The sequence below is a fragment of the Rattus norvegicus genome, chromosome 5 (assembly GCF_021556685.1).
Source record: "Rattus norvegicus strain SHRSP/BbbUtx chromosome 5, alternate assembly SHRSP_T2T, whole genome shotgun sequence".
NCBI lineage: Eukaryota > Metazoa > Chordata > Mammalia > Rodentia > Muridae > Rattus > Rattus norvegicus.
The window spans coordinates 145,268,642-145,287,011 of NC_141538.1; the positions used below are offsets into that span (position 1 = coordinate 145,268,642).

General features: G+C 44.4%; 1 protein-coding gene and 1 long non-coding RNA gene across 9 annotated transcripts in view; one reads left to right on the forward strand and one right to left on the reverse strand.

Annotated features, from left to right (window-relative positions):
- The window catches only part of Zmym4 (zinc finger MYM-type containing 4), a 117,781-nt gene extending 114,614 nt beyond the window's left edge, over positions 1-3,167 (reverse strand). For 3 of the 8 annotated variants that reach the window (XM_087549325.1, XM_087549326.1, XM_087549321.1), the window contains exon 1: positions 2,777-3,167. In XM_087549325.1, coding sequence (XP_087405451.1) covers positions 2,777-2,815 — 39 coding nt within the window. In that variant the 5' untranslated portion in view covers positions 2,816-3,167. 8 annotated transcript variants of the gene reach the window in all.
- Positions 3,168-3,235: 68 nt separating this feature from the next.
- LOC108351035 (uncharacterized) lies at positions 3,236-13,283 on the forward strand. Its single transcript, XR_015621135.1, has 3 exons — positions 3,236-4,033; positions 11,025-11,142; positions 11,315-13,283. It is a non-coding gene; the product is annotated as an uncharacterized LOC108351035 (long non-coding RNA).
- The last annotated feature ends 5,087 nt before the right edge of the window (positions 13,284-18,370 follow it).

Below are 18,370 nucleotides of genomic sequence, written 5' to 3' on the forward strand. Positions count from 1 at the left end.
ATATCCATCTATAATTCTAATTCTAGGTTATCTAAAGCCCCCTTCTGGCCTCCAAAAGCACCAGACATGGACATAGCACATACATACATGTAAGCAAGCACTCAAACATACAAAATAATAAATGAACACTGACTGCTCTTCCAAAGGACCTGGGTGTGGTTCTCAGCACCCTGTGGCTCCCAACCATCTATAATTCCAGTTCCAGAGTGTCTAACTTCTTCTGACCATGCATGTGGACAATGCATGTATGTAATACACACATATAAGCTGAAGACTCATGCACATTAAAAAAACCTAATCCAGGGTTGGGGATTTAGCTCAGTGGTAGAGCGCTTACCTAGGAAGCGCAAGGCCCTGGGTTCGGTCCCCAGCTCCGGAAAAAAAAAAAAAAAAAACCTAATCCATATATATATATTACAAACATCCTCCACAATTTATTATGTAAAACCTGTACAAGTGCTCCATGTGCTTCATGGTATCAAATATGTTTGAAAGCGGGGCTGTGGCTCAATGGTAAAGCATGCATGAAGCCCTGAGTTCAATTCCCAGCACGGAAAAGAAAAAAGGTTTCCTTTTTAGAAAGGGTCTCACCATTCAGCCCTGACTACCATGAAACTTGCTGTGTAGAGCAAGGTGCCCTCACAAAGACCCACTGCGTTTGCTTTCTGAGTGCTACTATTAAAAGTATGACCATTGGCTGCTTTAAAAAAGAAAAATTTCCCTGCAATCCCTTTTCCACCTAACATACATACATGAAAAAGAATATACTTAAATAATTTAATCTGTCAGCAAAGTGCTCAGACTTTTCTAAGACATTCTATAAAGCAAATGACAACAGCATTACTAGTAAATGAGCATCTCTGAATTTACACTATAGTTAATTTGTTCTTTATATTTAAGTTAGTAGACATGTCACATGCATTCACTCAAGAGAGTTTACTACTAACCAGAAATTGGAAAACAACTAAGAATTTCAAAACATATATATTCTATATCAGTATTTATGGTAAATGACCTATTGGATATATATTATACATCTAACCTGTCCTATGATTAATATATGAAGAGAACCTAACATTTTGCAAATCTAAGACTACCAACATTAAATTTTAATTGTTAAAAATGCTAAAATGCGGTGTGGGTGTACCTAAAAGACTAACGACTGGGTAAAGAGATGGCTAGGGGGTTGGAGATTTAGCTCAGCGGTAGAGCACTTGCCTAGCAAGCGCAAGGCCCTGGGTTCGGTCCCCAGCTCCGAAAAAAAGAAAAAAAAGAAGAAAAAAAAAGAAAAAAAAAAGAGATGGCTAGATGAAATAACTACGTAGTAAACAGGTATCTAGGTATACTGTCACTAGTAGAATCTAGGGGTTTGGGAATGCAGTTGCACCCTGAATTTAAAATGCATTTTTACTTTTCTTGACAGTTATAAACAGTTTCTTAATGAACTGTTAGGAACATCTGCTAAGGCATCTTTTACATTTTTAAAAAGAGAAACTCCTCAAGCTAGGAATGCACCTCAGTGGTACAGGCTTGTCAAGCAGATGTAAGGCCCAGGATCCAAGGCCAGGACTGGAAGAATTAAAAACAAAACAAAGCAAAAAAAAAGAAAAAAAATCTTACATGCAACCAACACAAGCTTGCAAATCCATATTCAAATCTCAGATCAAAACTCTGGACTTTTAGATAGGAAATAAGTCTACATTTCAGCCACAAACAGGCAGCATAGTTACTGAGGTTGAACTCTTTACAAAGCACTTCACACAATGTCAGGCACATGGTCAGGACTCAGTATGTTAACAGTATGTATCTCTGAATAGACATCGATGCTGAATGGAAAAAGCATTTTTGGTTGAGAGTCAGTAATAAAGTTTTAACCACTCATCATTTGGAGACCATTTCCAAAAGGAAGACTCTTGATAGAAAACTTGACAAACTTGATACTTAACATGCTGGTGGAGGAGAGTTTAAAAAAAAAGAAAAAGACTTGAAAAAAACATTACTCAATGGATAGTATTGTTCTCCATCTTTAGAAAATTACTCACAATTAAATTTTTAAAAAAAGTTTCAAGACAAACTTTTATAAGGCTTACAACTCCTGTGTAGACAAGGCTTCACCTAGGCAGGCAAGGCTGGCTGGGAACATTCTAACGACAAAACTTGTCACTCTTCCACGTCCCTAACTGCAGGTAAAGAAGCTAGACTACAACACATCCGTAGCTATCAAAAACGGTTCCCCAAGCCCCAAGACCATAACCCCACTTCTTCTAAGGTGTAGAGTACCACGTCCACTTTGGAGCTTGATAACGGTCAAGGGGGAGGGGAGTGGAGGCAGGAAGATGAATCGGCTTCGGTGTTCCCGCAGCACCCTCCCGGTTACTCCTCAAGAGACAACCAATCCTCCACGACTTCTTCCCGCCACCGCTACCCCCACCTGACCTCTCCCCAGAGAAACTTCCACAGACTCCGTTTACCTCGAGGATGCAGAATCGGAGTCTGACACCTTGCGTCCCCGAGGCTCCCCGCATACGCACCACCACCCACACGCCGGGGAAGGGAGGGGACCCAAGCGGACCACGGTCCCAGCCCCTCCCCCTCCCCGCCGGCCACCGAGCTTTGTCCCACCTGCCGAGAGGACCCCGGTGCCGCCTCCGGCCGCCCCTCCCTCAGGCCGTCGACCACTGCGCCACCCATGAGCTCCGGGCTGGTCGGGGCCGACCGCGCCCCGCCCCCCGCCCGCCCGCAGCCCGCAGCCCGCCCGCGGCCTCACCTCACCTACCCTCTTTCGGGGGCCGGTCTCCACCTCCCGCTCCGCCATGTTGGGCCCCGCTCGGAACCGCGGCAGCTCCCGGCGCGGCAGCCCCGGCCCCTCTCGGCCCCCGCCCACACTGCAGACACGGCGCTTCACTCGCTGCGGTCCGGTCCCCTTGGCCCCCGCCGGGCCTGGCGCGGGAGTGACGAGGGGGCGGAGGCCCGCGCGCTGGCCGCAGATCCTGGGGTCCCACGGGCGGGCGCGTGGGCACGAGGGCCTGCCGGGGCAGGGGGGCCGGGACTCGGGGGGTTAATGGCCTCCAAGGGGCCCCGTGAGTAGGATTATTTTCTCTCAGAGAAATTCCTCCGCCTGTGGTTTCTTAAAGGGATCTCCAAACCAGCCCCTTGCGCGCGCCCCTGATGCGCAGGCGCGCTACAAGCCCCTCCTCCCTTTCCCACCAAGCCCCCGGTCCTGAGCGTGCGCGGTGAGTGGCCCAGGCTAGGCCTAATCCTGTTAGTCTCTTTGCTGCCAGCAGCTGCTCCCACCACTCAACTATGGCCGCTCCCTTAAAGGGACCATGACGAAGGGATGATGTCAGAATGAAAGATCTTAATGAGAGGACTATTTGGAGGACTGGGTGAAATGTCAATGAGGGGTTCACATCACCACTCTACACCTGACTACAGAGATAGTGCTAAAAGGAGAAAATGCTGATGACCTGAAGTTCTCAGTGAACCTCTGAACGTGAAGAATCCCAACCAAGAAGAAAACAAGACTACTGTCTCAAGGAGAAACCAACAGCTTGTCAAGTAAAGGGCGTATACCATCAAGAACAACTTCCAACCTTAAAGTCAGATCCACTGGTGGTTTTGAAGACAGAACCAACAACTAAAGATAATTTCTTCAATAACTGTTTGTCATTAGAATGCCAAAATGGGGAAGGATCTTAGAAACCATCTACTTACTCCATTGCTCTCAAAGTTAACATTTCAGTATGGTCATTTGAAGTAAATTAATTTACCTCAAGATATCGAATGGCTGGTGAGGAACTAGAACCCAGTCTGGAATTGCATTCCTCCAGGATACTAAACACACAAAACTGTCCTCGGGGGAAGAGAACATAAAATGTAAAGAGCCTTGATAATTCAACAACATGGCTGCTCTCCTGGGAAGTCACATGGTGATGATCTACAACTGCTGTGTGCCATCATTTGTCTCCACTGAAGAAACTTGAGGATCTGACTTGAAGGATAGGAGTTGAACTGTCAAGGCAGAAAATCCAAGGTTAGGGGCACTTTCTTCCCTGAAGAAAGCCAGAGAGAATGAGAGCTGAAGTCCTCACGTGGGATTCTTAAGGAAGGATTAGGCGCAACGGACAGATGTGTAGTAAAAAATACAAGGAAATTAGTTAGGGTTGGTTGGGGTTGGGTTGGGTTGGTCTAGGTTGCTATTGTAATCCAGGGTGGCCTGGAACTGGTGGTCCTCCTGCCTTGACCAAGTGCTTGGAGTGCTGGGATACTAGAAATCCCCAAAGAACTAATTAGAAGAAAAAAAAATTAAGTCTCTGGTTGAAGAGTTGTCCTTCTCCATGGAAATACTTACTCAAAGGGAACCTAGAAGCTCCTATTCTTACAGGATGAGACTCACTCTACAACTATACTTCTGTGTGTTGGGCAGTAGCTCTTTGAACCCAGGAACTTTGGCTGAACACTGGAAAGGCTGAAAGTTTCCATGCTGGTCCTTGGTTCTCACCTAGGCCTGTTATCTTTTGTTTCACTTATGGGCAGAACAAAAAGAAACATTCATTTCTGCCAGATAATTTTTTAAAATATTTTATTTATTTATTATATCTGAGTACACTGTAGCTGTCTTCAGACACACCAGAAGAGGGCATCAGATCTCATTACAGATGGTTATGAGCCACCATGTGGTTGCTGGGATTTGAACTCAGGACCTTTGGAAGAATAGTCGGTGCTCTTAACCACTGAGCCATCTCTCCAGCCCCAGATAATTTTTTTAATATCTTAGACTCTTTATTTGCACATCCAAGGCAAAAAGCAAATAGAAAGATCAAGAAAAGATGTTTTCAGGGATCGCAGTTAAATACAAGGTTGGATGGTTTCCACCTTTTTATTGACTGTAGAATACTCCCTTCTAATAAAATCCAACAGCTTAAAATGGAACTTCTGAAGGGAACACTTCAAAGGCAGATAGCAGCCTGGTCTACATAGACAGTCTAAAATAAGAAAAGGGGGGAAAAAAACAGTAAAGTGGAACTTCTGATATTCAGCTGAAAATGGGGAACCCAGCCTCAGCCTTGCTCTCTCTTCCTCTACTCATGTGTCCTATCCTTGGAAACTGGGCTTTTTTTTTTTTTTTTAATGGTTTAAGTGCATTGATTTAGTTTGAGTACACCATATTTTCTTCTGCAGTGCTGGGGACCTCCCTCACATAGCTAAGAAAGCATTCACGCAGTGAGACTCACCCCAACGCCCATTTCCACAGTTTAAGGTGAAATCAAAACCCAGATAAGAAGTGAATAGCACAAGATTACACAAAGGATTAGTCACAGCATCAGGACTGACAGGCATCCGGACTCTCAGCCTAAGGCTCTCCGTTACAACAGGAAGTTTCTTGAGGTCTAATAAGTTGGGTCTTGAATAATAGGTGTGATTTGCACATTCCAGATAATGTCTAAGCAAACCGGGGGGGAGGGGGGGGATATTTGGTATAATTATTTATATAGAAGGAGAAAAGAGAAAGCATGGAGGGAACACCACAGAGCTAACCAAAATTTACAAAGAAGTTCATAGAGATCAAGAGGTCATTAAAAGCAAGACCAAGACAAAATGCAAAGATAGGTCCTCCCTGGGACATTTGAAATTTCCTAAGAGCTGTAAATTGATGGCCTTGTGGCCAAATCTGTCTGACAGACAGATACATATCTGATTTGTCTGAATACAGTTATATAGTGTTGATAATGTTTATTTTGTGACTTGACTTTCTCATTTGGAAATGGGTCACTGGAAGGATTAAATTAGTAAATACCCGCAAATCTCTTAGAACACTCTTGGTTCCTGATATGGCACCTGAATCACTGTTCTGTTGCTATGAAGAGACATCACGACCAAGGCAAGTGTTACAAAAGAAAGCATTTAATTGAGAGCTTAAAGCTGGGTGTGGTAGTGTACACCTTGAATCCCAGCACTCAGGAGGCAGAGGCAGACAGATCTCTGAGTTCGGAAGCCAGCCTGGTCTATGGAACAAGTTCCAGGACAGCCAGGACTACATAGAAAAACTCTGTTTTGAGAAACTAATAATTAGGGGCTGGAGAGATGGCTCAGCAGTTTGGAGCACTGACTGCTCTTCCACAGGTCCTGAGTTCAAATCCCAGCACCCACATGGTGGCTCACAACCATCTGTAACGGGATTTGATGCCCTCTTTGATGTGTCTGAAGACAGCTACAGTGTGCTTATATATAATAAATAAATAAATCTTTTTTAAAAAAGAGAGAAACTAATAATTAGCATTGTTATTATCACTGTTTAAGATTAATATGTATTATTACTAACGAAATGTATCATCTTAATTTATCGGGGGCTTGCTTACAGTTTCAGAAGTTCAGCCCTTTATCAACATGGCAGGGAATACCTTGCAAAGCTGTAGCCTGGGCCTGGCATGGGCTTTTTAAAACCTCAAAGTCCGGGCTGGAGAGATGGCTCAGCGGTTAAGAGCACCCGACTGCTCTTCCAGAGGTCCTGAGTTCAATTCCCAGCAACCACATGGTGGCTCACAACCATCTGTAAAGAGATCCGATGCCCTCTTCTGGTGTATCTGAAGACAGCTACAGTGTACTTATATCTAATAAATGAATAAATCTTAAAAAAAAAAAAAAGCATTAAAAAAAAAAAAAACCTCAAAGTCCACAAGAACAAACTTCATAATCACTAAGCATTTAAATTATGAGCCTATGGGGGCTGTACCACATACCATATCAACATTGATATTTTTTAAATTATTTATTTTATGTGTATGAGTACACTAGCTGCTTTCAGATACACCAGAAGAGAGTGTTGGGTCCCATTACAGATGATTGTGAGCCATCATGTGGTTGCTGGGAGTTGAACTCAGGACTTGTGAAAGAGCAGTCAGTGCTCTTAACCACTGAGCCATCTCTACCCCACCATTATTATTTTTAAAGTGTTTTTTTGGTTGGTTGATTGGTGATTGATTGGTTGCTTGGTTGCTTGGTTGGTTTGGTTTTTCAAGACGTGTTTTCTCTGTGTAGTCCTGACTGTCCTGGAACTTTGTTCTATAGACGAGGCTGGCCTCAAACTCAAGAGATCCTTCTACCTCTGCCTCCTGAGTGCTGGGATTAAAGGTGTGCAATACCACTACTCAACTAAAGTATATTTAGATTATTTGTTGGCGTGTACATGCGTGTGTGTGTGTGTGTGTGTGTGTGTGTGTTTCTGTGTCTATGTGTGTGTCTGTGTGTCTGTGTCTGTGTGTGTCTGTGTGTGTGCCTGTGTGTGTGTGTGTGTCTGTGTGCATGTGTCTGTGTGTGTATGTCTGTATGTGTGTGTGTGTGTGTGTGATGGGTTGGGGGAGGAGCGAATGTAGCACGTGTGTGGAGATCAGACGCCATCTTTCAGGAACTGGCTCTTCCTGTCCACTATGGTATTCAAAGCCCCAAGTCAGATGATCATCTGGTCTCTACACTCAGTGCTTTTACCCATCTCAGAAGGCCAAGTTCTTGTATTATTTATTCATCTTATCTTTCTACGTTTTAAAAGTATATTCCAGCATTTTAAATGTGATAACTCACCTACAAATCCACTTTTCTGACACCTAAAGTAAAGTAATATAAATCTTGAATATAACGGGGAAGGGTGGTACTTTGCAAATATCAAGTCAATTCAATTTCAACATCTGAAGTCAGGCTCTTCTCTGCAGGATAGACCTAAGAAGAATTTCTCCAATCGGAAGATATTAAAATAGGCTTTCAAGGGGTAAAAAAAATAACTTGCTGGATTGCCTTCATTGCATCTAATCTACTTAGTTGTGCAAATTTTACCCAGAGTTCTCTCACACTCCAGAGAACACACTTCTTCCATTTAGAACAACTAAACCATGAGGGTGTGACACAGCCTGGCATTTAACAACAGGGTAAAAGGAAGAAGAAGAAAGGGGCATGGTCATCCATCAGGAGGCCCAAGCACAGTCTCCCCACTCGAACTCTTCAATATAGAAAGGCTTCCTTCGGGGTTGGGGATTTAGCTCAGTGGTAGAGCGCTTGCCTAGCAAGCGCAAGGCCCTGGGTTCGGTCCCCAGCTCTGGAAAAAAAAAAAAAGGCTTCCTTCTTGCTCTGAGAAACAGACACCTTGCAGACTCGGGCTGCATGACAAACACTGGCCACACATGTGAAAGTGATGTCAACGTGTACACAAGAAAAGAGAAGGCTCGCATCCAGCTCAGAGATTCACTCAAGCCAGATAAACCCAGGTTTGATACACAAGAATTATATTCACATCATTACTGGAAGAACCCTGCAAAAAAAAAAAAATGGTCCTTTAATCCTAGATCATACAGAATCTATCCAGAAGTTCCTACAGATCCTAGAGAAGACTCAGGAAGCCAAGAATGTCATGGTTTGAATATGGTTGGCCCAGAGAGTGGCACTATTAGAAGTGTGGCCTTGTTGGAAGAAGTGTGTCACTGTTGGGATGGGCTTGGAGACCCTCCTCCTAGCTGCCTGAAGATGCCCAGTCTGTTCCTGGCTTCCTTCAGATGAAGATATAGAACTCTCAGCTCCTCCTGCATCATGCCTGCCTGGACGCTGCCATGCTCCCCTCCTTGATGATACCAGACTGAACCTCTGAACCTGAAAGCCAGCCCCAAGTAAATGTTGTCCTTTATAAAACTTGAATTAGTTATGGTGTCTGTTCACAGCAATAAAACCCTAACTAAGACACAAGAATCATGGCTGGGGGGGGCTGGAGAGATGGCTCAGCGGTTAAGAGCACTGACTGTTCTTCCAGAGGTCCTGAGTTCAATTCCCAGCAACCACATGGTGGCTCACAACCATCTGTACAGAATCTGATGCCCTCTTCTGGTGTGTCTGAAGACAGCTACAGTGTACTTATATATAATAATTAAATCTTTAAAAAAAAAAAAAAAGAATCATGGCTGGCAAGTTGAAGGGCAGCCAGTCAGTGGCTCTGTAAATCACATAGATCTAAGACAAAGTAACAGACCTCAGAAAGTGTTGTTTGCCTAGGCTCTGCAAAGACTCCTCAGGGCCAGGATAGGAGATGTACTACTCACTACTGACCAGCAGGTTGCTGAACATCAGAAGAAGAAAGGAAATTGGAACCCAAGATCTCAGGTTTTTCCACCTGCAATGCCTCCCTCTAAACGGAGATACCATTTTTAAAATAGGGCATTTACATGGGCCAGACTTCTAGCCATTTCACTGAACTATGTTCTAATGGGAACTGACAGGTACATAGATGAGGTACACTCCAGAGACCCCTAAGAAGATAAACAATACTGAGATACAAAGAGGAGGGAAGTTACTTCAGATAAGCTAGTCAGAGACTGTGTTTCTTGGGGTGAATTTGTCACCCATTACTTAAATAATGACCAAGAGCCTACTGTACCAAGTACCTGATAGAAAGCATTCCAAACAAAGGGAACAGCAAGAATAAAACCTGACAGACCCAGACGATGGCAACACTCCAGAGGCAGCGGTAGTGAGTTCAAGGCCAGCCTGGTCGCCATAGAAAGTTCTAGGCCAGCCAGGCCTACAAAGTGAGACCTTCTCTTAGAAAAGAGAGGGAAGGGGTTGGGGATTTAGCTCAGTAGTAGAGTGCTTGCCTAGGAAGCACAAGGCCCTGGGTTCAGTCCCCAGCTCCAAAAAAAAGAACAAAAAAAAAAAAAAAAAAAAAAAGAAAAGAGTGGGAAAAAAAGAAGCCTTTCCACAGAAAGGAACCTGAAGTGTTCGGGGACAGCCAGCGTCCCTAGAACCTAGCAGTCCTCAGTCCCAGGAACAGAACATGAAGTCAGAAGGAAAGGCAACAGACGAAAGACTGACTTTTTTTTTTGAGACAGTTTTATATATACCAAACTGGTCTTTACTTTGCCATGTGGCTAAGGGTGACCTTGGATTTCTGATCCTCCCAGCCTTCACCCTTCCGAGCACAGAATTCACAGGTATGCATGCTTGCTTCAAGGGTGGGGTTTTTTGTTTAAGCGCTGGACTTTACTTTGCATACGAGAAGAAGCCATTGTAGACCTTGTGGGAAAGTCCTGTAATCTCTAGAAATCATTAGGGGACAAGGGTGGATATAAATGAAGAAACTCTGTGGCAGTCAGGAAGACAATAACAGTCAAAAATACTAGCAAGGGAGGCAATCGGAGTTAGTTGAACTCAGATGCCTTTTTTTTTTTTTTTTTTTTTTGGAGATTTAACCAATAAAATTGCTTAGGGGGCAAGAAGAGACAGGACTGGCTTAATTGATTTCTTGTTAACCTTAACAACTGCACGGTAGGTATAGGGCAATTATTTGAAATGAAATAGAGTAGATTTGAAGGACTGGGAAGAAAAAAGAGGAATGTCTCTGGCATGTTGAATTTGAAGTGTGTCTTACACATCCCAGCAAAAGTGTTCAATAGGCAGCTGGATATTGGAGCCTGAGCTTCAGGAGAGACAACAGAGCTAGACAGAGAAGAGAGGAAGTCATCAGTATAAACCTTAGACAGGGGCTGGGGATTTAGCTCAGTGGTAGAGCGCTTACCTAGGAAGCGCAAGGTCCTGGGTTCGGTCCCCAGCTCCGGAAAAAAAGAACCAAAAAAAAAAAAAAAAAAAAAAAAAAAACCTTAGACAGAGAGGCTTTCCCAGAGACTATAAAGCGCTCTATGCCCTGAGGCAGACTGACATTTATAGCACAGGAAGAGAAAAAGACTCCATACTAGGTGAGGAAAGACAGAAGAATGTGAGGTCTAGAGAGCCAATAGAAGTCTTTCAGTGGGGCTGGGGATTTAGCTCAGTGGTAGAGTGCTTGCCTAGGAAGCACAAGGCCCTGGGTTCGGTCCCCAGCTCAAAAAAAAAAAAAAAAAAGAAGTCTTTCAGTGTGACTGCTGAGATGGCCCAGGGGTAAAGGCACTTGAACTTAAACCTGGAAAACCTCATGGTGGAAGGAGAGAACTGACTCTTGGACGTTGTCCTGGTCAGAGCACAACACAGTAAACAATTTTTTTTTTTTTTTACAGAACAGAAATACAATCCATGGGCATGGACCGCTGATTCATAAAGTTTCACTGTAAGAACAGAGGGACGGACGACCGTGGTGCTGCATGCCTTTAACCCCAGTCCTCAGGATACCGGCAGGTGAGTTATAGGCTAGCCTCATCTACAGAATAAGTTGCAAGGCAGCCTGGGCAATATATGTAATGGCTATTCTTGGTCATCAACTTGACTACATCTGGAATTAACTAAACCCCAAGTGGCCGGGCACACCTGTGAGGGAACGTTTTCTTGACTAAAGTATTTAACGTTTAAGGCGGGAAGACCCACCTGAAATCTGGGCCGCAACTTCTCATGGCCACCTACGTGCAGGACAAGGAAGAAGGAAGCATTTGTTCTCTGCCTGCTTGCCCTCCCTCTGACTGGCCCATTCCTTCAGTGACACTGGAGCCTACCTCTTCAGGATTCTGACATACACTGAAGACCAGCTAAGACACCCAGCCTTCTGGGCTGAACGACTACTGGATTCTTGACCTTTCGATTGGTAGACAGCCATCGTTGGACTAGCTAGACCACAACCAGACTGGACCTTTACATTTGAGGCCTTACTGAGTGAGTTCCAGGGGAGCCAGGGATACACAGAGAAACCACTTCTCAAAGGGGAAAAAAAGTGACTGTCATTATGCTTCTATGGGTCTTGTTTTTCAAGCCCTAGTGAGTAAAACAAAAACTTAGTGCTTAGGGTTGGGGATTTAGCTCAGTGGTAGAGTGCTTGCCTAGCAAGTACAAGGCCCTGGGTTCAGTCCCCAGCTCCCAAAAAAAGAAAAAAAAATGACTTTCATCCTACAAAAACTTAGTGCTTATATGTTAAAGATAGAAACATTTAGCTCCAGTAAGTTAAGGTCCTTTAGATATGGCCTGGCCAAGTGACCGTAAATGGTTACAAGCCCAGTCAATAATCGTGAGATCTTTTTATATTCTAAAATAGTGACAATGACCACACCAACCACTGATTTCAGTGGAACAGAAATCCTTTTTTTTTTCAAAATTAAGGTTTTCATGGGGGTGGAGAGAAGGTTCAGTGTGTAAGGAGAGCACCAGCTGCTTTTCCAGAGGACAAGAGTTTAGTCCTAGCACCCGCACTATGACTTACAACTCCAGTTCCATAGGATCTGATGCCCCCTTCTGGCCTCCTTGGTTACCACATGAACCTGAGGCACAGGTCTACATGAAGGCAAACCACTGCATAAAAGCATACGAATAAAGTAAAATGGGCTGGAGAGATGGCTTAAGAGCACTGGCTGTTCTTCCAGAGGTCCTGAGTTCAATTCCCAGCAACACATGGTGGCTCACAACCATCGGTAATGGGATCAGAATGCCCTTTTCTGGTGTTTCTGAATACAGATACAGTGTACCCACATACATAAAATAAGTAAATAAATCTTTAAATAAAATAAAGCCAAACTTAGTGGCACACCTTTTTAGTCACAGCATTCAGGAGGCAGGGGATGGAGGACTTCTGTGGGTTCAAAGCCAGCCTGGTCTAAATCACGATACCCTAACTTAAAGAAAAAAGGACACACATGACCACTTGTCAATCACTTATTAGTGATTCAAATACTAAAAATAGGCTTCATTTTTGGAAATGTAGGAACAAGAACCAGAATTTGGCTTTTCTGACTTTTATTTCTGGTTTTCCCCTAGATGTCTAAATTTCTTACTTTTCCCATAGAAACAAACTGTCCTATTACCACCCATTGCCTAGGCTGTAAACTTGTGCTGTCAAGAACAGTGCTTTAAAGCTTTGAATTGGTTTTGTTTCTTTGCTTTGTTTTTGTGTCTCGAGACAGGGTCTTACCATTTAGCTCCAGCTAAGCACACTGGTCTTTCTGCCTCTGCCTCCAGAAAGCTAAAACTAAGAGTATGCACCTCAGCTTTAAGAGCTGGAGAGATGGGGTTGGGGATTTAGCTCAGTGGTAGAGTGCTTGCCTAGCAAGCGCAAGGCCCTGGGTTCGGTCCCCAGCTCTGAAAAAAAAAAAAAAGAAAAAAAGAAGAAAAAAAAAAAGAGCTGGAGAGATAGTGCAGTGGTTAAGAATGCCGGCTACGGGCTGGAGAGATGGCTCAGTGGTTAAGAGCACCCGACTGCTCTTCCAGAGGTCCTGAGTTCAATTCCCAGCAACCACATGGTGGCTCACAACCATCTATAAAGAGATCCGATGCCCTCTTCTGGTGTGTCTGAAGACAGCTACAGTGTACTTATATATAATAAATGAATAAATCTTAAAAAAAAAAAAAAAGAACGCCGGCTACTCTTGCAGAGGACCTGAGTCCACACGGTGGCTCACAACTACCAGCACCGCCTGTTCTGGAGGATCAGATACCGTTATGTGGTCTCCGTGAACTCTAGGCGTGCACACTGTGAGTTCACACACATGCGTGAAAAGACTCATGCACGTAAAAATAAACTAATCGTGCTGGAGAGATGGTTCATGGTCCGGAGTTCTCTTCCCAGCAACCACGTGGTGGCTCATGACCACCTGTAATGCAATCTGATGACCTCTTCTGGTATGTCTGTCACATAGCTACGGTGTATTTATAAATCTTTTTTTTTAAAAATGAATAAAAAGTAAAATAAAAAATGAAATCTGGGGGCTGGGGATTTAGCTCAGTGGTAGAGCACTTACCTAGGAAGCGCAAGGCCCTGGGTTCGGTCCCCAGCTCTGAAAAAAAGAACCCAAAAAAAAAAAAAATGAAATCTGTAAAATCCACAGACATAGTCATAGGAAGCTCAAAACAGCATATCTCAGTGGCGATGGTGCACCCTGGTATCTTCACATCCTCACACATCTGGATCCTTCTAGATCCATGGGCAGTTTGTGGGTCCACATGGGAGTAGCCACTCCTTTCCTGTTGTTTCTCTCAGGAAGAACAGTCATTTCTTTGCTGTTATTGTTGTTAATTTTTTTTTTCCTTTTTTTTCTTCGGAGCTGGGGACCGAACCCAGGGCCTTGTGCTTGCTAGGCAAGTGCTCTACCGCTGAGCACTTGCCCAACCCAACCACTGTTGTTAATTTTTTTACAGCTTTTTGGAATATTTGTTTGTTTTGGTAGTGGCTTGACAACAAGGCATGTGCTTGAAGGTCAGAGGGCAACTTGCAGGAATTGGTAATCTCCTTCCGCCGCGTGGGATCCATGAGGAAACAAACTCAAGTCGTCAGGATTGGTGGCAAGCACCTTTACCTGCTGAGCCATCTCACTGGCCCCTGTCTCTCTACATCTTCTCATATTTATTCTCTTGCTCGTTCTCTAATTGGACCTCAAAAGCTAGGTATTCTCTTCTAGCCTCTGTTCCCCTCTGCCTGATGTCCCCGTCACTCAATGACTTGTTTGTTTGTCTGTTTGTTTCCTGAGACAGAGTTTCTCTGTGTCGTCCTGGCTGACCTGGAACTCACTCTGTGGACCAGGCTGACCTCACAGAGATCTGCCTGCTTCAGCCTCCTCAGTGATGGGATTAAAGGTGTGCCCCCACCACTACCCAGCTTCACTGACTTTAAAAACAACACCAGGGACTGGAGAGAGGGCCCAGCGATTAAGAGCGCTTGCTCTTCAAGAGGACATGGAGGCTCATGATTGTCTGCAGCTCCAGTTCCAGGGGATCCAATGCCCTCCTCTGACCTTCATGGGCGCCAGGCACACAGTGACGCAAGCCAACACTCATACACATGCAAATAACGTGAAACTAAAACATTTTTTTTTTTTTTGGTTCTTTTTTTTCGGAGCTGGGGACCGAACCCAGGGCCTTGTGCTTCCTAGGTAAGCACTCTACCACTGAGCTAAATCCCCAGCCCCAACATTTTAAAACATAAAACCAACTCCTACATTAATGTAAAAGAAATCGCTAACACTCCCCCCAAAGGACCTATAAGTACCCTCTTCCAGAAACTACTATACACACTTCTGTGACTTTTTAAAAACCTACCAACCCTGAGCTTACACTGTCATCTTCATTCCCTTTGGATATTATAGGAAGTTGGGTGGTTTGTAGAGGAATGGCCCCCATGGACATATATGTTTAAATGCTTAGCCCATAGGGAGTGGCACATCTATAAGGTGGTATAGAAATTTTTAATCCCACACCACGGTTTCTGCCCCTCCTTTAACCATTTAATTCCTGGATAAAAGACACACCCAACCTTTATATTTACAAAAAGCCTAATCGGGACAAGAGCTGGACAGATATCTACCCTCTCTGTTATTAGACACGGTAAGTTTTTTTTTTCTTTTTTTTGGAGCTGGGGACCGAACCCAGGGTCTTGGGCTTGCTAGGCAAGCACTCTACCACTGAGATAAATCCCCAGCCCCCTCTCTGTTATTAGAATCTACTTTCCTATCAATAACCCTGAGTTATTACTTCCTATGTTCATCTGGACTGCTCTTAACATCCAATTGGCCAGTCCTCAGGGCCATATTGTCATGAACTCACCTAATCCATGGCTGTTTCCACTTCCTCCTTTCTTCCTTTCTCCCTGGTCTCTCCTCCTCCCAACCAGGTCACTCCAAACCCACCTACCTCTAATCCCTCCGGTAATTGGCTGTAGCCAATTGTATTTAACCAATAGTTTTAAATCAAGAAACAAGGTTTGCACAACAAAAGCTTATAAACATGAGAGGTTACTCATAGGCCTAGACCTTGTGGTATATAATTTAGCATTACAATACATAACAACAGACCAGACCTCAACAATAAGGTACGGCCTTCTTGGAGGAAGTGAGTCACTTTTGTGGCAGGCTTTGGGGTCTCAGATGCTCAAGCTAGGCCCAGTGTGGCTCACTGTCTACTCTTGCTGCCTGTGGATCAAGATGTAGAACTCTCAGCTCCTTCTCAAGCCACATGTCTGTCTGTGTGCTGCCATGTTTCCCAGCATGATAATGGACTAAATCTCTGAAACTGCAAGCCACCCCCAATTAAATGTGTTCTTTTATAGGAATTGCTGTGGTCATAGTGCCTCTTCCTCCTCTTCCTCTTCTTCCTCCCCTCCCTCCCTCCCCTCCCTCCTCTTCCTCCTCTTCCACTTCTTCCTCCCCTTCCTCCTCCTCCTCGCCCTCCTTCTCCTCCTTCTTTTTTCTTCTGAATGGTTTATTTATTTTATTTCAGACCCACCAGAAGAGGGCATCAGATCCCATTACAGATGGTTGTGAGCCACCATGTGGTTGCTGGGAATTGAACTCAGGACCTCTGGAAGAGCAGTCAGTGCTCTTAACTACTGAGCCATCTCTCCAGCACCTCATGGTGTCTCTTCAAAGCAAGAGAAACCCTGATACAGAGGCCCAAACCTACACTGAGGCCTTCTCTTTCTTCTTTAGGAATTGGTACACCATTATCTATTTAATGCTCACCAGAGAGAGCAGAGTGGAGGAGCAGGGAGGAAGAGAATATGAAACCAACTATTTTTGCATCTTTCTGCCTTACCTTGTTTTGAGACAGTTTTTACTTTGGTACCTTAGTGAGTCTCTAACTTTTTAATTTTTTTTTTTTTTTGGTTCTTTTTTTCGGAGCTGGGGACCGAACCCAGGGCCTTGCGCTTCCTAGGTAAGCGCTCTACCACTGAGCTAAATCCCCAGCCCCAAACTTTTTAATTTTTAAAATTCATTTTTATTATTTTTAATTATACATAGTGTGGTGGTTTGAATATGCTTGCCTCAGAGAGGGGCACTATTAGGAAGTATGACCTTGTTGGAGTAGGTGTGGCCTTGTTGGAGGAAGTGTGTCACTTCGGGGGTGGACTGTGAGCCCTCCCCTAGCAGATCGGGAGGCTGCCTCCTCCTAGTGGCCTTCGGAACAAGATGTAGGACTCTCAGCTCCTCCAGCACCATGCCTACCTAGATAATGCTATGCTTCCTACAGTGATGATAGTGAACCGAACACCAGAACCTGTAAGTCAACCCCAATTAAATGTCCTTTATAAGAGTTGCCTCCGTTATTGTGTCTCCTTACAGCAATGGAAACCCTAACTAAGACACATAGGTCTGTATGCGGGTGTGTGAGTGCAGGAACCCTTGGAGGCCAAAGGCGTCAGATCCTCTGGACCAAGGGTTACAGGTGGTCATGAGCCGCCTGACATGGGTGCTGGGAACTGAACTGTGGTTGTCTTCCAAAGTACCAAGTACTCTTAAGCACCGAACCATCTCTCTAGCTCCATGATCTCCAACCCTTTAGCTTAACTGAGCCCCCATCTCAACCTAAGGAGTGCTGGGGTTATGGGTGTGCCTTATCATGCTAGAATTGTCTTTGAAAAAGATCACCAAAACCACCAATACCGAGGGGTTGGGGCCATAACTTAGTGAAAATATGAAAACTTAGCAGGCACAAGGATCTAAGTTCAATTACCAAAACTAAAAATAAAACAAAAATTCACAAAAAAAAAATAGTAGCTAGATAAGACTAAATAAAAGAGAGAAGACACGGGGTCTGGAGAGATGGCTCAGAGGCTAAGAGCACTGACTGCTCTTCCAGAGGTCCCAAGTTCAATTCCCAGCAACCACATGGTGGTTCACAACCATCTATAATCAGGTCTGGTACCCTCTTCTGGCCTGTAGGCATACATGCAGGCAGAAAAGCTACATGATAAATAAATAAATGTTAAAAGAGAGAAGACACAAATATCTAAAACAATAAATTAAGAGAATCTCGTGTACTGAATAGAAGTGTCACCTGTCGTTAAGAAGCTGACTGGCTACTGAGCTGAGGCAAGATTAGAAGGTGGGACATCTGGCAGGGAGAGAGGAACTGTGAGGTCGAGTAAGGCATAAGGAGTTTCCCCTGGATGCAGAGAAAGATGGTCTCGTGAAACTGAGGACCAGGAGACCAGCCATGTTGCAGAACTAGAATAAATGGGATAAGTTATGAGCTTAAGTTATGAGCTAGCCAGAAACAGGCCCAAGCTTATGGCCTAAGCCTTTATTCATAAATATAATTAGATCTGAGAGTTGGTATTTCAGGGAACAAAGAAGTCAGGTGAAAAACTCACAGTTACAAATAGTGAGCATGTAATCCAAATTTAGCTAAAAATCCAAGTTTAGAAACTGAGAAAGAAATTAGGGGTGGAAAATGGTTCCCCAGACCAGGAGAGGGAAACCACAGAAAGGTCAGGTATTGGCCCCTAACCCCTGTGGCACAGCACAACCAGCGCTGGGGAGAGCAGAGGCCAGTCTGCAGCTCGTAGAAGACAAGCTGCCCCGCAGGCAAACACCTTCCCAGAGCCGGGTCGGATAGGCTTGGCTACCGGCTGCTGTGCACACTCATGAAGCTAGATTTTCACAGAAGGGATCACAGCAGCTTCTGCCCGAAAACAGGAAAGGTCAGCGCGCACATT